Below are 21,198 nucleotides of genomic sequence, written 5' to 3'. Positions count from 1 at the left end.
ATTTATGTTTATAAAAACATTTTTTAAATCAAATTCAAAATAATTGTAACCAGTTTGAAAAAAAAATTTCTAAATTTTTTTTTGCCCAAAGAAAATCCTTGAAGATAACAAAATTTATTTTAAAGAATTTGTGATTTTAACATGAAAGATTTTTGATGCATAAAAATCTTAATTTATTTAATTTGGAATTTTAGATAAAATTTGATGAAAAAACCTGCATATTCTTAAAAACATCTTCAGAGATCAAAAATCTTTAAGGATTTTTTATTTTGAAAAGCATTTCAAAATCTGATTTAACTATTTATAAAATTAATATTATATAATAAAAATTTTAAATTCAAATAGATAAATTTGTTAGCAGATTAGTGTTGAGAGGAGTAATCAGAGGTAATAAATATAAGGATTAATGAATTAAAAATAAACATAAATAAAATAAAAAAATTCAAAGAACGCGTTTTGGAATGTTGAACGAGAATGGAACATAATTTTTAGCAGGAACGAGAAAGAAACAGAAACATAAAAATGCTTTTGTTATGTCTCTTGGAAATAAAACATTGAAACGCCACTTTCCCTAGATTTGTGAGACGCGAATATTTATAAACAAGTCAATACATTAAGCAATATTAAATTTCTAAATAATAACCTACCAAACAATTATATTTTTACAAATAATTTTCTGTTTATAAATTATAACAATATTGAATAAGATTATAGATTATTTCAAGTATGTTTCTTCGATGTAACTCTTCAAAGCAGTATAAATAAAAGTATATTGTTGCAAAGTTTGAACCATTCCAGACCGCTGTAGTCTCATCCAATACACTGTGTTTTGGATATCTATATCAGTATCAAGGCCTAAATTATTAATTTTCGTATAAAAATAAACTTCATTACTATGTATGTCATGTTTTATTGGATATGAAATCCCTGGGGATTTCTGAGGGCGATTTTTAAATTTAAATCTAGTCTTATTATAAATGTATTCCAAAATATGTAGAGTGCCTACCCTATAAATTTCAGACAATTTATGCCATAAAATTTATCGCATCTTTGAATTCATATGAAATCTAGCATATAAAAATTAATATAAATTAAGAGTAATTCAAAAGTTCAAGACAAAATTATTGTTAAATTTCGTGTAGATACTTACATTCTGGAATGCATTTAGGGAGAATTCAAATTTAAATCACTCTCAGTAAATGTTAAAATTAAAATATTCCGAATCTCGATAGTTTCTAAGACACGTATTACAATTATGAAACTTTTTTTCTTATAAAAAAATCTCTAGCACCTGAAATAACGTTGTAAATTTATTTTATTTTAGGACTGAATTAATTTGGGTTCAATAAATAACCGTGTTTTTGAAGGTTGTGAAATATCATATCTAAGGCAATATAAGAACCAGCTCTTCCTATCCCGGCGCTTAAAAAATAAATTAATAACATATAAATTTTTTTTTATTTAATAAAAGATATTATCTAAAATGTTTCATATTTTGTAAAGTGTCATTTTGAATTTAAGAATCCCTATTAGAGATCTGCAAGCCCGACCCGTACGAAAGCCCATTCCATAGGCCGGAATTTTTTTATAAAAATTATAATGGGCTGGGTCGGGCAAAAAATTTAACGGACAGATCGATTGGTGCAAAAAAATTATCGGGCCGAACAATTTATATATAAAATATCAGGTAAGGCTTCACAAATCTCAGATTTTTCATAAAATTTAAATATGCCAGTCTGGATATTAAAATTTTTATATCTATATTTGATTTTCAAGTTAGTATTTTGTTCAATAATATTTGGAAATATATTACAATATGCGTATTTCATTGTATTTTATGATAACTAAAATACTAAATTTATAAATAAAATATTAAATTCACAGGATGGAATATAAAGCTAGTCAGTATTAACAAGGTTTAAAAAATAAGAATGATCGAATTAATTAAATAAATGATTGAGAAAGTTACTATAATGCCATTTAAAGAAGAATAAACTTCAAAGTTCTGAGTATTTTGAAAAATCAAAAATAAAGAGCTAATAGTAACAACATCTATATTAGGTAAAATTAATAAATATAACCTATAAAAAATGCAAATTAAAACACTAATTGCCAAAGAAGAGAGTTCTGGTTTAATAAAATTTAATTTGACTTCATTTTTTAAAAATTCGGTGGATTGAGTGGTTATTTAAGCTTTACTATTAGTGATCTGCATCGGGCCTAATTTTTCAAGCTTGAACCAGAAATTTTCTTAAAAATTTTTTTCCGGGCCCGATTGTATTTAATTTTAGAAATTAATTTTTATAATTACTCAAAATAAAAGACATATGTTATGGCGTCTAGTTTTATAAATAAAATCAAATATTTTATTTTACATAAAAAATTCAATATAAAATTGATAAATCTAAATATATTTAAAAAAATTTCCAAGGCCCGACCCGACCCAGCCTGAAGGCTCGAGCCCGGCACGAAAGATTTATAATTCCTACTGACTAAGATTTTATTGCGAAAAAATATTTCAGATTATATTCGCAACCCAATACATTCTCAAAATGGCATCTCATCATCATTATAATCAATCCATTGGTGTTTAAAAGTAATATAAAATTAAATATTAATTAAAACAAAGTATAATATTAGTTTTCAAACTATACCTGCAATGAACTACCATAGGGCCCAACTCGAAATTGGAACGATATTCATTTAGACCATTATTACTAATGTGAATTATATTTAAATCGTTATCAACTTTTTTATTTTTGTAGTTTATACCAACGAGGATTTCAATTTTTTTTGCGTTGACCGCTTTCAAAAAAGCCAAAACTTTAGAAGGGTTCTTTGGGATTTTGTGATCGGGCCAGGAACGACAATGAAAATGATATATTTTTCGCCCCTCCTCTGGCTTAATAGATAATATTTTATAGGAAATTTGTGTATTAATTAAACATCTAATGTAGTAGCTTACTTTTAATTACTTTATTTTATTTCTAAATTGTAGTGTTAAACTTTTTCGCACAACTTATCTTATAACTTATTTATCTAAATTAAATTTTAAAATTGAATTATTTAAAATAATAACTTTATTTAGGGGGTAAATATACAATTCGCGAACTATATCATCGTCACTAATATCTATATTGGAATCAGAATTCATTATATCATGTTTGAGTATCACTAAAGAATCTATAGAATATTCTGTAATATTTTGTATGAGTAATTCTCCTTGAGTGTCAACTGTTCCAGGGTTGGGCCAATATTTTGCGCATTTAACCTAATAAAATAATGAAGATAAATTATCGGTAGGTTAATTTCATATCAAAGATTCAACCGGGTCCCCTTAAAATACTTTAAAATTTTGTGTATTGGTAGTATATAACATGCCATAAATAACTAACAATTTTTTTAAGTTTTTAACTCAGTATAGGTTGTGAGGTACATATAATTTATAGTGCTATAAACCTTAATTGAAAAAAGAAACGCGTTACGGTTACTCGTTACCTTATAAAAATAAGAACGCTCGTTACTAGCTATTCAAAGTAACGGGTTACTCGTTACTTAAAAAATTAAATATACCAAAAAAAAGATACCCCCTTCGAATTAAAATTTAAACATTTTATCGAATCCCGGTTAGTCCTAAAGTTTTCCGATTTAATTGGTCATTTGCCTCTTTACCGGCTTACCAAGGAGAACTTGGATTTCCACCCCCTAATTTAATGCAATTACTCGTTTTCTTTCTTCATGGATATCTTTTAATGATTCTATTTTCTCGATTATTGAGTTGAACGATACTACTAGCTTCGACCAACTAATCTTGGCTTACTCTAGTTCTCCAAGGGTCCGATCATTCCGTTTCCAGCCATTTAAAAGCTTCCTAGTTTCAATGTGTATTTATAAACTTTGCGTGCCTCGATCTAACTAACCTTCAACTACTCAGAAATGAAAAAAAATTCCAACGGCCATGAATAAATAGCTCCCGAGTAAGAAAATGGAAATGTTACTCACAAACGATAAATTTCAAATTGACATTGGTCATGGGCTAAGTTGTCTTATCCAGTCTGTTGAGACTTGCGATGCCTGCAATAAGCAAGTTTTTCTAGTCATTGTTTCTTTTGCCTTAAAGTCAGCGACCGCTTTTTGCTGCTTAAAAATCTATATAGGTTGATCTGCAAATCTTTGATTTCCGCCGGTTTCCCCAATAGTTTGGAGCCTTTAGGCCTTTTTAATGAGGATGGAGCGTTCCGATGGCATGTCCTATGCAGCAAAAGACTTGTGTGGGATGTGTCATGTGTTACCTTATTTCCCACCAATAGAAACTCTAATATCTTGGAATTCCAAGAAATTAAAATGTGCAATAATTATAGGTCCCTCTTAAATTCTTTTATTTTTCTGCCTCTAATGTTTAGTGTTTTGGGGAATCCCGGTCCCCAATTCCCTTAAATTTTTAGATCAATTGTGTAAGAAAATTTCAATAAGGACGGGGGTTAAAAACGAGTCCCTTTTCCCAAACAAAAAACTCACATTGAAATCCTTACAAGTGTTTCTTTGAAATACTTCTTTATCTCTCTTAGTTCCTTTAACATACATGGCAAAACTCCCTTTTCCCCCTTATATTATTATACATTATTTATTATAATAAATATTTTGCTATTGTTGATATTTTTATATTTTGTTTACATTTAAAACTTATATGTTTTATTCAGTAATATCCTGTAAATTATGTATGTATATTTATATTTTATATGGACTCTTAATTATCTCTATACATTTTTTATCCCATTTTTTTTGACAACTATTTATGACATCCTTTTTATAGCATCAATTAATTAAAAAGCATATTGAACAATCTATCTCTGTATCTATCTGCTTTTTAAAAGTATTTTTTTGATATATCTCATGTATCAAAGAAAGAATATAAGGCTATTCTTATTATCCTAGTAATTATGGAATTGATTTGGCGTTAAAACATATTTATATATATTATATTCCTGTAAAAAGAAATTTTGCATTTTTTCCCCTAAAACGTAATATTTATCTTTTCTAAGGTATAAAAATTAATATTTTAACAGCCTAAATTTATTAATATAAATATTTAAAAAACCCGCTTTTTAAAGCACAAAACATAAACACTCTTGGAAACAATATTAGAAAACTCCAAAATCTCGATATAATATTTTATTATAACCGTTGAGCCTTCAATTTCCTTAGTAACCATGACTATGATTCGCGTATTTTCTTGCCACACCATCTTCCAAAAGTGGCTTACGGTATTTTTTAGGGGTCCTTGAGTGGCGATATACCAGTCAGGTCCAGGACTAGCATTGGCAGCACATAAATTATCTGGAATTTGATATTTATCCGGCTAACAAAATATGAATAAAATAAAATGCATATTCATATTGCCACTTATTATTTATTAAAAAAATGTAATCATTTTTGGAAATATTTATGGTTCTCGTGATTTAGATCATCACCTTTTGATAATAACGAATAAAAACATGATATGAATAAATATACCTTACAGCTATATAATTAGCATTGATATAATCGCCATTAGTATTCTCAATATCGCCCATGGTATAAGGTTTATTAGGGCAATGATTATTGAATGGCCGAAGGATAACTCTTGTATGATCAACTTTACAAAAAGTTTATTTAAACAAAAATTGTAATAGATTTTGATCTTCTGAAATAGTATATTGATAATGTAACCCTATGCTTACATGGTAAAATGTTTCGGTATCTGTTTTTGTGGCTATTAATACTTTTTTCGCCTTCGTTTCTGGAACTAGAATCTTTGGAGGTTAATTTACGCAAGCACTTTTTGTAATATTTTAAATAATAATATTATACCGAAATACTATTTAGATAATGCTTTTTACATTTGAAATTTTACAAAAAATATGGAAAGCTAACCCAAAATTTTTGTGAATTTATATTTTTTATATGAATGTTCTTTTCTAGTTAATTTTAAATAAAATTTCATAAAATTGTATATTTTAGATATGAATTTTTTTCTTGTTAATTTGGGATAAAATTTCATTTTGTTAATTTATATTTAGGTAAAATTAAGTTTTTAATAAATACACGAGACCTGCAGAGAGGTAACATTTGAAAGGCCTGGCCCATAATTTTTTTGACCCAGCCCGGATTTTATATTTTCAGGTCCGGCCCGGATTTTTTAAAATAAACATTTATTCCTAATTTTTATACCTAACTAATAATGACGATTTAAAATATTCGGTTTTAAAATCTTAGGCCCGACCCTGGTATTTAAAAAAATTTAAATACGGCCCTGCCCGTAGGTCTCTGATAAATACAAAACACTTTCACATAAAAATAACTCCTTTAAAATTATATAAAAGTAAAATATCTTTCAAGGTAAAACTATAAAGTAAAAGTTGCATAATTAAATATCAAAAATGTTCAGTAAAATAATTTCGAAAAAATAAATCAAAAAATTATATTTTGATATAATCAATTCGAATCATCGAATTTGCTATTATCTAGTGTGTGTGATATAAAACGCCATACAAAGTTAGAAATATTATTTTAAAAAAACTTATTAACTATGGATATCACTTTCTAGTTAAAAATGGAAGCAAAAATCGGCAAAGTGTATTATTAGAATAAAGTATTGAGGAAAACAAGATAATAATACGTTAGGTACAACAAAATGCTGTTAATAAAACTTCATATTCATCGCTGAATCCATTTTTAAGTTGACAACATCTAACGTCAGGTTCCGGTGATGTTGTTTGATTATGGATGAAGGGATGGATTGAATCGGTTGAAAGGGAATCGCCTAAATTAAGCATAGTCCGTACGTATTTAGGGAAGGCCAATGCTTTCATGCTCGTTACGTTAATTGGCTATAGGAAAAGAAATAATTTAAATCAATTTTATAAACAATAATAATTTATAGTAGTTTAGCATCAATAAGTAGAGTCCTGTATTCAATGCTAATTTACCGGACCGCTAAAAGAATGTTCGATGCCTTTGTATAATGATAAATATTTTAAAAAATCGAATAATGTAGTCAAGAATTCGAACCCATATTCGGGTTGAGACATTTAAAATGGTTTAGTCGGACATTTTGAGAACACAGACCAAACAAGGTCAGATTTATTAATGGCCCAACTAATCCGGTTTATTTTAAAACCGAAGTGGGGTTGAACCTCAATAAGAAATCGGTTTCGATAAAGTTTGTGTCTATTAAAATTGAAACTAAATAAAGTTAAAACCGAATTCGGGTTTGAACCCCTGATTGTATTTGTATTATATAATTTTATACGTTTGTCAATTTCAAAACAGAGCCGTTCGATTCCACCATCGAACAATTTTTGTAATTGGAAATGAGTTCATTCAAATCGGTAAATTTTGGACCTCCTCCTATGTCATATTGTCCGTTCTTTAAATATATAATTTAATTAAAAATTTATTATTTTTAATATTATGTTGATACTAATCCATAATAAATCAGCTAAAGATTCAGCCCTCCTCACAAATATTATAGTATAATGATCGAAGGGGAGACCGGGGATGGTGTTATTCTGTGGCAGGTATTTCCTTATCAAATAATTTTAAAACAAATTACCTTGATATTAGAGATTTAACCCATAAATGTATTTTAACAAGATGCTTAATTGTTATAAAAATATTTCGCAGAATATGCTCATGTTAAGTTTTAAATGCATATTTAAATTTAAACACATAAAATGTAACTTTTTAATTTTTTATATCTATTCTAATAAAAATTTTTATAAAAGTTACTATAAACTAAATATCAATTCTAAATGAAATAGTAATCAAAATTTTATGATGTACAAGAATTAAATTTTAATAAAAGTGAAGACTCGGGGTAGGTTTTGGAGGGGTAAGTATTAGCCATTTTTAAACAGGGATTTATTCTCAATAAAAAACTATATTTATGAGAACACCAGAGGCCATGAGTTTGTCCAGGGTCACGTATGACAATAGGAAGACGGTTAACTTGTTTGTAAATTATATGGCAGTTTTAAGTGACAAATTCTTCCAGGTGTTAAATATAATATGGAAGAACCTGGTTACATTTAACATAATTGATAATGTATCTTCATTAATTTACTTAGGCTGAACATTTTTGTATACATAATTTTAACAAAGAAACGCTATAAAATGCACCGCGATGGGCTAAAATGTAACCCAAATGTTTTTCATAATTCTTAAATTTTCATTTTTTATTTATATTTTTTAAAAAAAGAAAAGATTTTTTTCTGTATTAATTTCTATCGTAGATATTATGTAAAGAATAAAACTACGTTTAAATATTTTGGAAAATTTGCTTCTCTATTTTTTATAGCACTTCAATTTTTTATGGACTCCTGTCCCTCCTATTGTTATAACTAAATAATAAATAAAATTTTACTTTCCAAATAATTACTCGACCAGATATGGGTCCAGTGTATACCTACATAAATACGAATGAATATCTGCATTATTCGTATTATCAAGTGGTATAGTTGTATTATTTATATTCATACGATTCGAATAACAGTTTTAGATTTGATTCGTTGAATATTAGTCGATTCGTTTCGAAAATTAAATTCTTTAAAAATATTATTAAAAATGAAAAAATGGATTATTAAAATTTCAAAATGTGATTTCTAGATGTGGGAAAAGTAAAAAAAATATTAAGTTTCGCAAGAATAATTTTGATTATTTATGAATTATTTCGAATAGATAAAAAATATCGACAGATAATATATTTTTCTTATTCGTAAATTACGAATCGAATAATGAATAATTCGTTTAAGTATAGCCCAGCTAGAGGAAATTTCAGTTTATAACCAAAAGCCAAAAATTGTCATAGTAAAAAAAGGTATCTTTTATCCTTAAAATTTTTATATATGTAGGCGTTCAACTGTATTATACTTGTATGATATCTTAGACTGGGTGAAGGACTGTTTAAGGAGCTATAATCCTTTAAAAATTCATGTCTAAAATTCATTAAACTTAAGATAAACGTCCTGGAAATAATTTTACTAAACAAAAATAACCAATTTAAATAAATAATTAAAAATGTTTAAAAAAATAGGAGAAAAGAGGGAATATTTTAAAAATATATTAATTTTTTATGTGGCAGTTTCGGGAGAAGAAATCAGGTCTCTTTTTTTCTGAAATTAACCTTCTGCAAAAGTAAAAGCTATGGGATTAAAAGGTTAGAAAGATATGTGTTATACATTAGAGACCTGAAGGCACAACCTGTAACGAATAAAAATAAGATAAAAACACGGACCGGGGTTAAAAATTTTAAAAAGATAAAAATCCGAGCGAGCTTAAAAACTTTAAGAATCCAGGCTGGACGGATTAGTGCTGTAAAATGGCTCGATTTGAGCCCAATTTTAAACACTAACTCAATATTTTAGCCAGAATATTACCTAAGCTCGTGATTTTGCTTATAAATGTCCAAACCTTTGTGCCATCTATGAGCAAAATATTCAGGCTTGAGTAATATTTTTCTGGATAAAATATTGAGTTAAATGGTTTTAAAAAACCGATCAAATCGAGATTTTAAAATTTATTTTTACAATTATATCAATTAATCAGTTGAAAAATTATAAAATGAAGCGTTTAATAAAGATATATTATATTCCATCAATTCATAAAATAAAAATAAGGGTATAGCCAAAATAAATTTCGAATCCGAAATTGGGGCTTGAAATTTTTTATAAAATATTGGTTTCTGATATAAAAAGGGAACAAATTATATGTAAAGTCTAATAAATACGATCAGTTTTAACATTATTTTCAATTTTCTAAATAAATCCTCAGTTTTATTATTATTTTCACCGTTTTTTATTATTAAATCCGCTGTTTTACTAACATCAAACTCACTTGTTCGTTAAAATCTAATGGATACTTAGGGCTGTGGAGCAGATAGAAGCAGCCAGTAAGTTTCTATTAATGTTGCCGAACTACGTGGTTCAGACTAAGGGTCTGACCGTGTTAGTGGTTAGCTTAGGGATATGCCATAAAGATAAGAGATAGTGTTTAATATGAGGAGAAATACTAATTTTATTAGATGCGAAACCAACTACATTTCGGTAAAGAAAAACTGAAAAATAATTTAATTTGAAACTCTGAAAAACATGAATTAAAAATTGAACAAATTTATTTAAACTGTGAAACAATTATAAAACTGTGACATTTTGATTTTCTACTGTTAAATGATGTCAATATAAAAATGGTTTCAAAAAACTTGGTCTTTTCTTAGTAAATTTCTAAACGTTTTCCAAGACAATAAATTAAACAATTGTTAAGGTTAATAAAAATAGCCCGCAATCGGATTCGATTGGAAGCCCTGGTATAATTACACGCTTAAAATATAAATGACATTTTGATAATATTTAATGAATTTTAGTCAAAGCATCACCTTAGGCCAGTACCCTAATTAGTCAATGATTTTGTAATAATGCAATCTGGTTAAATAATAAATTTGAAAAAAAAAATCTACCCTTTTCTAGTTATTTCCAGTTTTCAACGCCGGATTCTAGTAAACTTTCATTACAAAATTCCAGAGATGTTTAAAATTATGTGCATCAATAAAAAATATCTCCAGGAGTAAGAGGAGTTGAAAAATGAGCGATATAGTTTATTTTCTATCTTAGTTAAATAAAATTCTTAAAAATTCGGAGGGCGTTTGATTAAATATTGACTTTATAAAAAAAAATTTCAATATAAATATAAAATTTTCACACTTATATCGGATTTAAATCGAAAAATTTATTTGTCATAAAAATAGGATTTGTTCTAAGTTAGGTATACTCGAATTTTTGTAGATATAAAATCAAGATATTGAATAATGTTAACCTGTAAGCGTATATATACGTGAGTTACGGCACCTTGGGCAATATCTGAGCGCAAAACACTCAAGACTAACTTGCCCGGGGTAGTCTGACTATGACGTACCAAATAGCTCCCGGGCTTACCGAAATCAGTCAACAATTTTTCAGCTTCAGAACCACTGATATCACCATGAAAATATCTGTGTGAAATAATTATAATTTTTTATACTTGAAGTTTTGGGTGAAACAAGATTATTTAGTTTTGAAATAACAAATAAAATTCCAATTATATAATATTCTTTTTACTATCTTTGATATAGAATATCTTGGAGTTTAAAACAAGACCTTATAAAAGCGATCAATTATTATAATTGTTAGTATAAACCCCTCAATTTCAAGCAACCCAATTTCTTCTGATGATTTTGGCAAACTGCCTAAATGGTCGTTCTTTAAAAAAATGAAGATAGCAACCGGAATTTTCAAATTATAATTTCCGGTATTTCTTTAAAATTTAATTTATTGCACTTGAAATCTAATTTTTAAAAAAATCAAATTTACGGCGATTCGGCGAAATAAACTGTCTCATTGAAAATATCTGTGTTTTTATATATTAAATTTTTAAAAGTTCTAATCATCCAAATTTGCTATTCAGTTTTTTTAAATATCGGGATCAAGATTTGATTCATAAAGGATCGTTTAACAAGGATATAAATTTTCCGAAGGACAAGCCCTGAAAGAAATGCACAAGTAAAAAGCATATTCGTATCTTTAGGATATCCATTATGATTTATAATATTTTAACCACATCATCGTACTTGTATCAGCATTGATTATTTTCAAATTTTTCTTTAAAAAATTTTGTGTGAAAAAATATCATTTTCCGATATTAATTAAATGAATTTTATTTATGCGCAAAGATTGCATAATTTTTTCTATAGAAAGTAATTGAAACAATAAAAAAATATATGACACAGGTGGACAATTCTCTTCATAATTTTTGATAGTAATTTCTATTCTGCAAGCTTGTCGAAGACTTAACGATATTTTTTAAGAAATATAAATAAATTATTAATATCACACAGGACGATGCAGGATAAAAAATATATAAATATTCTAAAAAATATCTTAAGGCAAGGATACCCTGCCTGCCTATTCAGACATTCCTGGATTTGTATCCTGCAAAAATAATTTATAAGAATTTGTTTCGGTGTCGTATTAAAAGGGTCTGTTTGGAAAGATAAGTCGCGATGTGAAAAAAAAATGCAAATGTTGGAATTTTATGTGTTAATGATTACCAAAACTCTTTTACGCTCATTTTATTTATAAATTCTGTTTAAACATCATCCCTAACTCTTTTTGATTTTCCCCAAATATAAAATATTTGAAAATGATTTCCTCAGGTTTTTAAAGTAGGATCATATTAATTTTCATACAACGCCACCCATTTATTTAAGGATTTCCGTTTATGATCTTATCCCAAATATAATAATCTTTTTTAAAAAAAATAATATAAATGTGGAGTAAAATCAAATTAATTTAGTTGAGATTTAAGAAATTAGATAATTGGGAGCTAAATCCAACTTTACCTGAATTCAAGTGTAAGTGATATTCAATTAATCTATATATAAAACATATATATAACAATCAAAATTATATTTTAATTTTAGTCTAGTCAGTTAGAAGAGAAGACTGAATTTAATGTAATGGCAAAAAATAGCGATATCGATCCACATAACGAATATTAGGTAAATGCAGTGCCGACCACATTATTGGCAGCTTTGAAATAGTTTTTGGACAAATTCAGAAATATAATTTTGGGATAATTAGTGCCAAAATGGTATTCTAGCTAAAACGATACTTATAAAAAGTGATAGAAGGAAAAGTTCCTCTACCCATAGTTACATCAATGATTATAATTTTCGAAAGATTATTGGTAGAACCTATTTCATCTAAATATAGGGCTGTACCCAGAGTTTACTTTAGTTAGACACTGCCTAAAGTCAGCATGGTTATAAAAAGGGACAGTAAATAGATAATTTAAATTAAAATCAATGTATGAAATAGAGATTATAATAAATTAGGGACATTTTTTATTGTGTTTTCAACAAATCTAAATTCTTGCCTAAGAATAGCTGCAAGTATATTAAGAATGAGTTTGCCTTAATATGATACATTGATTAAGCCGGTAAAATTTCAAGTTATTATCTGTGATTAAAAATCAAACTACAATTAAATTTATCCATGAAGGGGGGGGGGGTCGAAATTTTGCAAGGGCTTCATTCCCAAGTCCCAATCTATCTAACCTTCATAAAAATCAGACCTATGGAAAATACAGATTAGGCATTTTTGATTTTACTGTGGTTATATTTTGTTTTTTCAGAATATCTAATGTTTGGTTTGGGTTCAGAAAAAATTAGAGTCTGAGATGTTCTACAAAATAAAACCTCTCTAAATTATTTGGAGCTAAACAAAATTTTTGATCATTTAAATCTTAAAAAATATTTTATAAGTAAATCTTTTATGACTTTTATGCATAAAAATCTCATAATAAAATCATAAAAAGAATCTTGATCTTTAAAAAATCTTGATTTTTCTGAATTTTATTGATGATCCTCCCCCCCCCCCCAGATGGCCCTGTAGAACTTAACTAAGACTCCTTCCCCAAGACTAGTAATGTATATCGGATCATATCGGGCGGATATTTCACCTATTTTAAAATATCGGTTATCGGCAACTATTATAAAATTTTCCGATCCGATCCGATATAAAATGACGTCTTTAACAAAAATAAAATTATAAAATTTTTAAAAAAAGTTTTAATGTTTTAACCAGGAATCGGTAGTTACTAAATAGGAAAAATGAAAATCGGTTACTTCCTTTATTTTGGGGTTCACTTTATTTTTCTAACGAAATACATATGTTTTTTTAACTTGATTTTCCTCTTTTTTTCTCTTGAAAAATATCTCAACACAAAACAAAACTTTTTCACAAACACAAAAAGAAACTAACTTTTATTTTTTTGAATTCTTAAATATTTATAATAATCAAAAAAAAATAAATAAAATTTTATTACCCATAAAAAAAAATTATAATAAAACAAATATTTTTTTAAAATATTAATAATCAAATCGTTATAATAAACAAATTTTAAAAATAAATAAATTAACAATTAAATCTACGACAATGATACATTACTATAACTAATTACATTAACATCAAAAATGCGACAGTATTAAACTTGGCAAAACTAATGACCACATACTACACCTTCCCCTCAAAAAAAACTAGACTCCTCTCTCTCCTCATCCGACAACATGTATTCTAGAAGGTGGTCTAATTCCCAATCTACACTTGAGACTCCGTTTTCTTCTTCTCCTCCTGTCCATCCATCTGGCCCTGCCTCGTTTCCTCTTAGTCTCCTTAACTCTTCCCAAGCATCTGTTTCATCGGGATCCCGTTGCTCGTCACCCGTTATATCGCCCTGACCGTGGCCTTCCTCTGCTTCCCAAGACTCCGGGATGATTACATTACTGGTTACACACATATCCGATCCTTATTGTTCCCCTGACCATGACTCGGTCCACCCTTCCTTAGTTCCATCTGGCTCTTCCCTCGGCCAAGTTTCATATACTCCCGTTGGTTCCGATACTATTACTTCAGTCTAGGCCTATTCAAAAACGAATTTGAATCGAATAGTGCATTATTCATATTCGATTAGTTTAAACGAATCGAATAATTTACTATTTGAATTCGTACGAATAATAAAATCTACTATTTGTATTCGATTCGAATTATTCGAATAATTCGAATTAATTTTTTTAATAAAATAAATCATACTCAAATATATTGACAAATTTTTTTATTACAAATTTGATTTTAAACAGAAAAAATTATAATAATATGTAATCAATAATCTGATAATAAATAATATATAATCAAGTTATAAACAAAATTAAAATATATATTATTAATTTAATTTATAATTTAAGCCAATTTTTAAGGCAAAGAGTTTTTCTTATATTTTCTTCCTTATATGACATGCGGTTTTTTGACAATAAATTAGTTCCAACTGAGAAAAGCCTTTCACAAGCAGTTGATGTTCGTTGTATATATAGATAATCCCTTGCCATTTTCGAGAGTATGGGGATCCGATATGCATTTACCTTCCACCACATTAATGGGTCAGTATCACTCTTTGCTCTTGGTTCACTCAGATAAAAATCTATTTCACACAGTTAAATATTATTTTGTTTAAAAACAATGTCTAGCCTGTTTTGTTGAATTTTATCCTTATTTGTTTGACAGTTATAATTATGAGCTTATAAAATAAAATCATATTTAAATCGGGGTAAATTAAATACCTGTATATCTATTGTAAATCTCTTTAAATTTGTCCATTAACTTGGATATATCAATATCATAATCAACAGATATTGATTTAAAATATTCTACTTTAAGTATGGGATCTAATATTGTGGTTATTATTGCATCATCGGCATTTAAATTATAATAGCCCAACAATTTATCACATGCTACTTTGAAACTATTGTTAAAGGATTTATGGAAATCAGGTTTTTCATTTTTTAGATGTTCAAGAATTAAAATATAATAAGGTATAACCAAATTATAAGTAGGATAATTCTCCCCACATACCATATTTTTAGTTTCATCTAAAGGCAATAGTATAGCTTTAATTTTTATAAGATCCTCCCATTCTTCCTATATGTTATCAAAGTAATATTATTACCTAATTATAAATTTTAGTTTACCTCTGATATTTGTTTTTCTTGAAGAATTTTAATGTTAGTTATTACTTCATTAACTAATTTTGTTATAGCAGGCTTTAACAATAAGCCCCTTTCAATTGATAGGTGCTATTCTACCTTATTTCACAATCCAATTTTGGTTTTAAAAATTTAGGGGAGGATGTAGGGAACTACATATATTTTTTAATAAATTTAATTTTTGAGGGGAATTACGAATCATTCTAATAATGTTTCTTAGTTTTAGAATTGAAGGGTCTAAAATTTTTAAAATTTCTTTGGATATTAAATTAATTACATGGGCAAAGCATCGGATGTGCCCTATTTTTATTAAGGGATATTTTAAAGAAAATGTATCAATAAATATTTTATTATTAGTTGCATTATCTAAAGTTATATAAAAATTTTTATTCTCTAAATTATAATTTTTAATTATTTTGACAAAGGCTTTAAATATATTTTCACCTGAATGTGTTTCATTTATTGGACTGACATCCAAAATTATGTTATTTATTTTAAAATTATCATCAATAAAATGGGCTGTTAGCCCTAAAAAAGGAACCTGTGTTGGGCTAGTCCAAATGTCAGATGAAAAATTAATCTGACTTTTATTTTTAGATATTATTTCCTTTACCAATTGTTCTTTTTCTGCAAATGTATTATACATGTGCAATTTAAGAGTATTGGAGCATATTGATTTTACAGAACAATCAAGATCACTTATAAAATTTTTAAAATCATTAGAATTAATAATTTTAAAAGGAATATTATGATTTATAAATAATTTTAATAAATTATCCTTAAAATTAATTTTTTTTGAAAAATTTGGTGTAGACTTTAAAAAAATGTCAATTTTATTATTTTTTTTACTAAGGTCTGAATGAAACCTATTATAATGATTAATAAAAGGAGATGTTGTTTTGCCTTTACATTTTATAATACTCTTGCAATGATTGCAAGCAGCCTTTTCACTATCTTTAAGGATTTGATATTGATCCCATATGATTGCTCTCTTTTGTGAGGAAATTTTCTCATCTTCAACATCAAGCATAATTTCATCAGAAGCATTCTCCTCTAACATAATTAGGCTAGCTAACAATAATTATTGTAGAAATGTAATATATTTTTATGTACCTCTGGTTTGTGTAATTTTTAATATAATTTATTATGAGATTCAAAAAATAAACTTTTCGTGAGATTCAAAAAATGTGGCAAATAAAAATTTAAATTTTCACTTCAGAAATTTTTAAATTTGTGCTAGAATTTTTATAAACACAAACACATCACCTGTCCGATTGGCAGGTCAACAAATAGAAATGACAAATGTTAGATTTATTAAACAATTTATTATATATTACGAATAATTCGTTTTATTCGAATCGAATAAATGATTATTCGTATTCAGATAAAACAAATAATTTATTATTCGTATTCGTAATTATTCGATTAGATTCGAATCGAATTATTATTGAATAGGCCTACTTAAGTCTGCCTCTCTTGCCTTTGAACATTTCTTGAACTAGACCACCTTCTAAAATACATGTCGTCGGATGAGGAGAGAGAGGAGTCTAGTTTTTTTGAGGGAGGTGTGGTATGTGGTCATTTTTTTGCCAAGTTTATTATTGTAGCAATTTTAGATCTTAATGTAATTAGTTATAGTAATGTATCATTTTGTCGTAGATTTAATTGTTAATTTATTTATTTTTAAAATTTGTTTATTATAATGATTTGATTATTAATTTATTTATTTTTAAAATTTGTTTATTATAATGATTTGATTATTGATTTATTTATTTTTTTAAAAAAATTTGTTTTATTATAATTTTTTTTATGCGTAATAAAATTTTTAAAAATTATTATTAATATTTTTTTTTGATTATTATAAATTGAAGAATTCAAAAAAATAAAAGTTAGTTTCTTTTTGTGTTTGTAAAAGTTTAGTTTTGTGTTGGGATATTTTTCAAGAGGAAAATCAAGTAAAAAAAAACAATTTCATTAAAAAAATAAAGTGAACCCCAAAATAAAGGAAGTAACCAATTTCCATTTTTCTCTATTTAGGAACTACCGATTCCTGGTTAAAACATTTTAGTTAAAAAAATAAATAAATTAATAATCAAATCGTTATAATAAACAAATTTTAAAAATAAATAAATTAACAATTAAATTTAAGACAATGATACATTACTATAATTACATTAACATCTAAAATTGTGACAGTAATAAACTTGGCAAAACTAATGAACACACACCACAAAAGTTATATCTAAAATCATTTATTTTTATAAATAAAATCGAAATCAATATTTATGTATATTTTTTTAATAATAATTAATTAATAAACATTCTGCAATATTATTTTTTTTTACGCATTCTGTTTTGTGTGATAATCTCTTCAGAATCTGTTTTTTTAATGAAGCTGGTGATATTGACAGTTACTATCACCACAGGCGTGTGATAATCTTTTCAGAATCTGTTTTTTTTAATGAAGCTGGTGATTTTGACAGTTACTATTGCCACAGTCTGAACTCTGATAAATTGGAAATTTTTGTATTCCTAAAAGAAATCTTTATATATTATGAAATATTATTTTAAATATTTATTACAAATTTCATATATTTGTTTATTACTTATTATGTATATAGATTAATGTTATATAAAAGTGATTTAACAATAAAAATATTTTATATACTTTTAGAATTGCATTTGAATTGAAATAAAATATAACTGATCATTATAATATATTTAAATGACATATAGATGTTATACTAATAAAAAGTATATTAAAAATTAAAACCATTGGTATATTCACAGAATACAAAATTAGATATGATCGGCCTCTAAAAAGTGGTATCGGTACACCCCTACATAAGACTAAGATGGTTTTATCATAAAATAAATACTGGCATGACAATATGGCTACACTCCCCACACCTTAATATTTCAACTGACACTTTATTGTATACCTATATTAGAGGGCTATGATATGAATTATAATCCAGGTTTATGGAAAATTAGCCAATTCATAAAATGTTGAGAATCAATATCAATCCTTTTCCAAATATCATGCATCTTAACAATTAATGACTGACTGGCCATAAGTTTAGGTGGGTATTTTGCTTATGAGGCTGGAAGAATATATTAATATATGAGTCAGCTACAAGAAAAAAAAACTAACAGAAGAACGCAACAAAAAAGAGGTCAATCAGAAAAAAATATAAGTTTATATTTTTATTAATGTATTTTATGACATTTTAAATCTAGAGATATTAATTTGTATTTTAATATCTGGCTTTTCCAAAAAATCCATTTCTTAATGAATTCATACCTTTTTTTATATAAATTATTTTTAAAAAGAGAGAAATTTTATTAGTGTGGGAAAAGATTAAGATACCAAGTCATCTATATCTTTTAACCTCTATATTTATTCATAATAAAAATATAAAAGTGTCTACAAATTTAAATGAAAACATTTTTGATTAAAAATAAAATCTGAGTGCCAAAAAATAGAATAATGAACAAGGAGGTTGCATAGCAATGAATGGAAAGATGAATGCCTACAAGACCAAATTAACTTCTATAGGGTTAAGGTGTTTCACCTTATAATTGATCAAATTATTAATCGTTTGACTAAACAATTTTTTTAATAAATATGGAGTTTATAACAAATGTAAAATATCTAAGGTAGATGAAGTAAATATCAAAGATATCTTTAAAAAAGTTCAATAAAATTATATCAAATACAATAAATAAGCATTTACCTTTGATAGCATAAATCGTTGCAAGGAAACACTCTGTCTAGATAAATAATATTGCCATGTCTTTCTTTGATTTTAGGAGTACAAGGATCTGACTTGCTAAAAAACTGAAGAAGTTCGGTTAATGTGGCAAAGCCTTCTTTAGTATCTGAACCAATACTATAATATTCTCCATTATTTATAATATTAATATGTACAACTTGCATTCCTTGCCTTTAATTCAATATAATACTTGAAAAAAATATTATAATACCTAACAGACAATGTAAAACTGTCAGGTGCCTTTTCACTTGGTCTTATAAGAAAATCGCCAGAAGAACCTTTTTCCAGCAATAGTTTTACAGCTTCTATACCAGTTAAATTGGGGTGAAAAAAGCTGACATATATTTTTAATCTAATAAAATATAAATATATACCTACTTATTAAGTTTCATTACTCAGATACATTATAACAATCATTAATTAGATACTAGATATTTGAAACTTTCAAACTCAGAATCGAAAGCGATGGACACTTTTTATAAAGTTGTCAGCTTTAACCATATGATCATATTCTTAAATGTCTAAAAAACATGATAATAATTTTGTTAAAAGGCTCGATCAAAAACGACTAATCAAATATTTTAGATATTATGCTAAACCGGAGATTTTTTAGGAGAGCAAAAAAGTTTTGACATCTATTAATAAAAACACGAGGTTTTTTGCGTAATAGTATTTTAACTAAGATCTCACTTTAAAATTGGCATAACACACATGTTTACAGTGAAACATTTTTTCAATATGCTGTATAAAATCTTAAAGTCGAATGCAAACTAAATAAAGTGTAGTGTATTAACTTTTATTATAAATTGTATCTTGTGGCTTTAAGCTACAATTTATTGTAATAGACAAACGATTTTGTAAAAGAATATACGACTTTGGCGTATGCAGCGGGGGTGGGGGCAGGGGGAACCCCCCCCCCCCCCAATGCCAAAAAATGCAGATGCTGGATATATTTTTCAAAAATATTATTGTTTATATTAATTTATATTTGTTAATATTTATTCCTATCTCATACATATATTTAATTACATTTATTTATCACATTCATCTACTAAGTTATTTTATCAATTAATTTCGATTTCAAGTTCTCCTTGGTGTAATTTACCTATTATTTTCAAATTTTAGTGACGTATTATTTATCTAAATTTCTAGTCAAATAATAATTATCTGAAATTGTCCAACAGGGAGAAAGAAATTGCAACCTTGTCCAACGAGATAGGGCATCCTCCATCAAGCAGTAACAGCTTTTATGGAGTTAGAAGAGCCGATTATTAATTCTATTACTGAAATATCACAATGACCTGAAAGAAATATTTCCTCAGAAGCAAGAAAATTATTCAATGCTTATTCCAAATTTTATTTCTCATTAGAAAATTATAAAACTATTTTAAGTGTTACTTTTCAAAAACATGACATTGACTTGATTAAGAAGATGAATATAGCGAAGAGCATTTTAACAGAACTCAAGGAAATTAGGGTTAAGTTGATGAAGAATTTCATATTTTATTGTTGAGTCAAAAGCAGAGCTATACGTGTTTAATATTTGTCTTCCTCGACTTATTGCAAGGCAAGCTCATCGTTAAAACATAAATATAGGATCAGTAGAAGAGTATATCTTACATTTATAACCCAAATAAATGAATTTTTAATTCATCATGCAGAGCTTACTAATCTGCAAATATTACTTCCACAAAAGACTTCCCAACCTTTTTCAGATGGTGATAGAAAAAAAATATTAGTTAGATTTTTATTATGAAGATGTTAATAACTATGTTCATAAGATTAACTATGGTTGATATAGTCCCAAAATGCTAT

The 21,198-nt window shown here is 26.8% G+C and overlaps 1 protein-coding gene across 3 annotated transcripts; it reads right to left on the bottom strand.

Moving 5' to 3' along the window:
• Positions 1 to 245: 245 nt before the first annotated feature.
• LOC135925396 (tyrosine-protein phosphatase corkscrew-like) lies at positions 246 to 19,861 on the bottom strand. 3 transcript variants are annotated; one of them, XM_065460689.1, is made up of 13 exons: positions 19,762 to 19,861; positions 19,595 to 19,717; positions 19,345 to 19,554; positions 10,849 to 11,023; positions 7,292 to 7,408; positions 6,690 to 6,869; positions 5,721 to 5,817; positions 5,520 to 5,635; positions 5,183 to 5,359; positions 3,080 to 3,271; positions 2,655 to 2,902; positions 1,355 to 1,422; positions 246 to 855 (listed from the first exon to the last, which is right to left on the bottom strand). In XM_065460689.1, exons 1-13 carry the CDS (start codon positions 19,773 to 19,775, stop codon positions 716 to 718), a joined length of 1,857 nt encoding a protein of 618 aa, XP_065316761.1. In that variant the 5' UTR covers positions 19,776 to 19,861; the 3' UTR covers positions 246 to 715. The 3 variants fall into 3 exon arrangements, with proteins under 3 accessions (XP_065316761.1, XP_065316762.1, XP_065316763.1); XM_065460690.1 differs by having other exon boundaries at positions 249 to 855; positions 19,595 to 19,735; positions 19,779 to 19,806; XM_065460691.1 differs by having other exon boundaries at positions 249 to 855; positions 19,595 to 19,688; positions 19,758 to 19,776.
• Between the last annotated feature and the right edge of the window lie 1,337 nt (positions 19,862 to 21,198).

The sequence above is a fragment of the Gordionus sp. m RMFG-2023 genome, chromosome 2, assembly GCF_954871325.1.
Source record: "Gordionus sp. m RMFG-2023 chromosome 2, tfGorSpeb1-WG-v2, whole genome shotgun sequence".
In the NCBI taxonomy this organism is placed as follows: Eukaryota; Metazoa; Nematomorpha; class Gordioida; order Chordodea; family Parachordodidae; genus Gordionus; species Gordionus sp. m RMFG-2023.
The sequence above is the reverse complement of the archived record's forward strand: the minus strand, read 5'-3'. Positions and strand labels throughout refer to the sequence as shown.

Excerpts from the sequence above, each read along its gene's own strand:
- LOC135925396 (XM_065460689.1), bottom strand. Across the intron at positions 7,409-10,848 it reads ACGTATATATACGCTTACAG|AACGGACAATATGACATAGG; the intron begins GTTAACATTATT and ends ATATATTTAAAG. Across the intron at positions 6,870-7,291 it reads CTGTTTTGAAATTGACAAAC|CCAATTAACGTAACGAGCAT; the intron begins GTATAAAATTAT and ends CTTTTCCTATAG.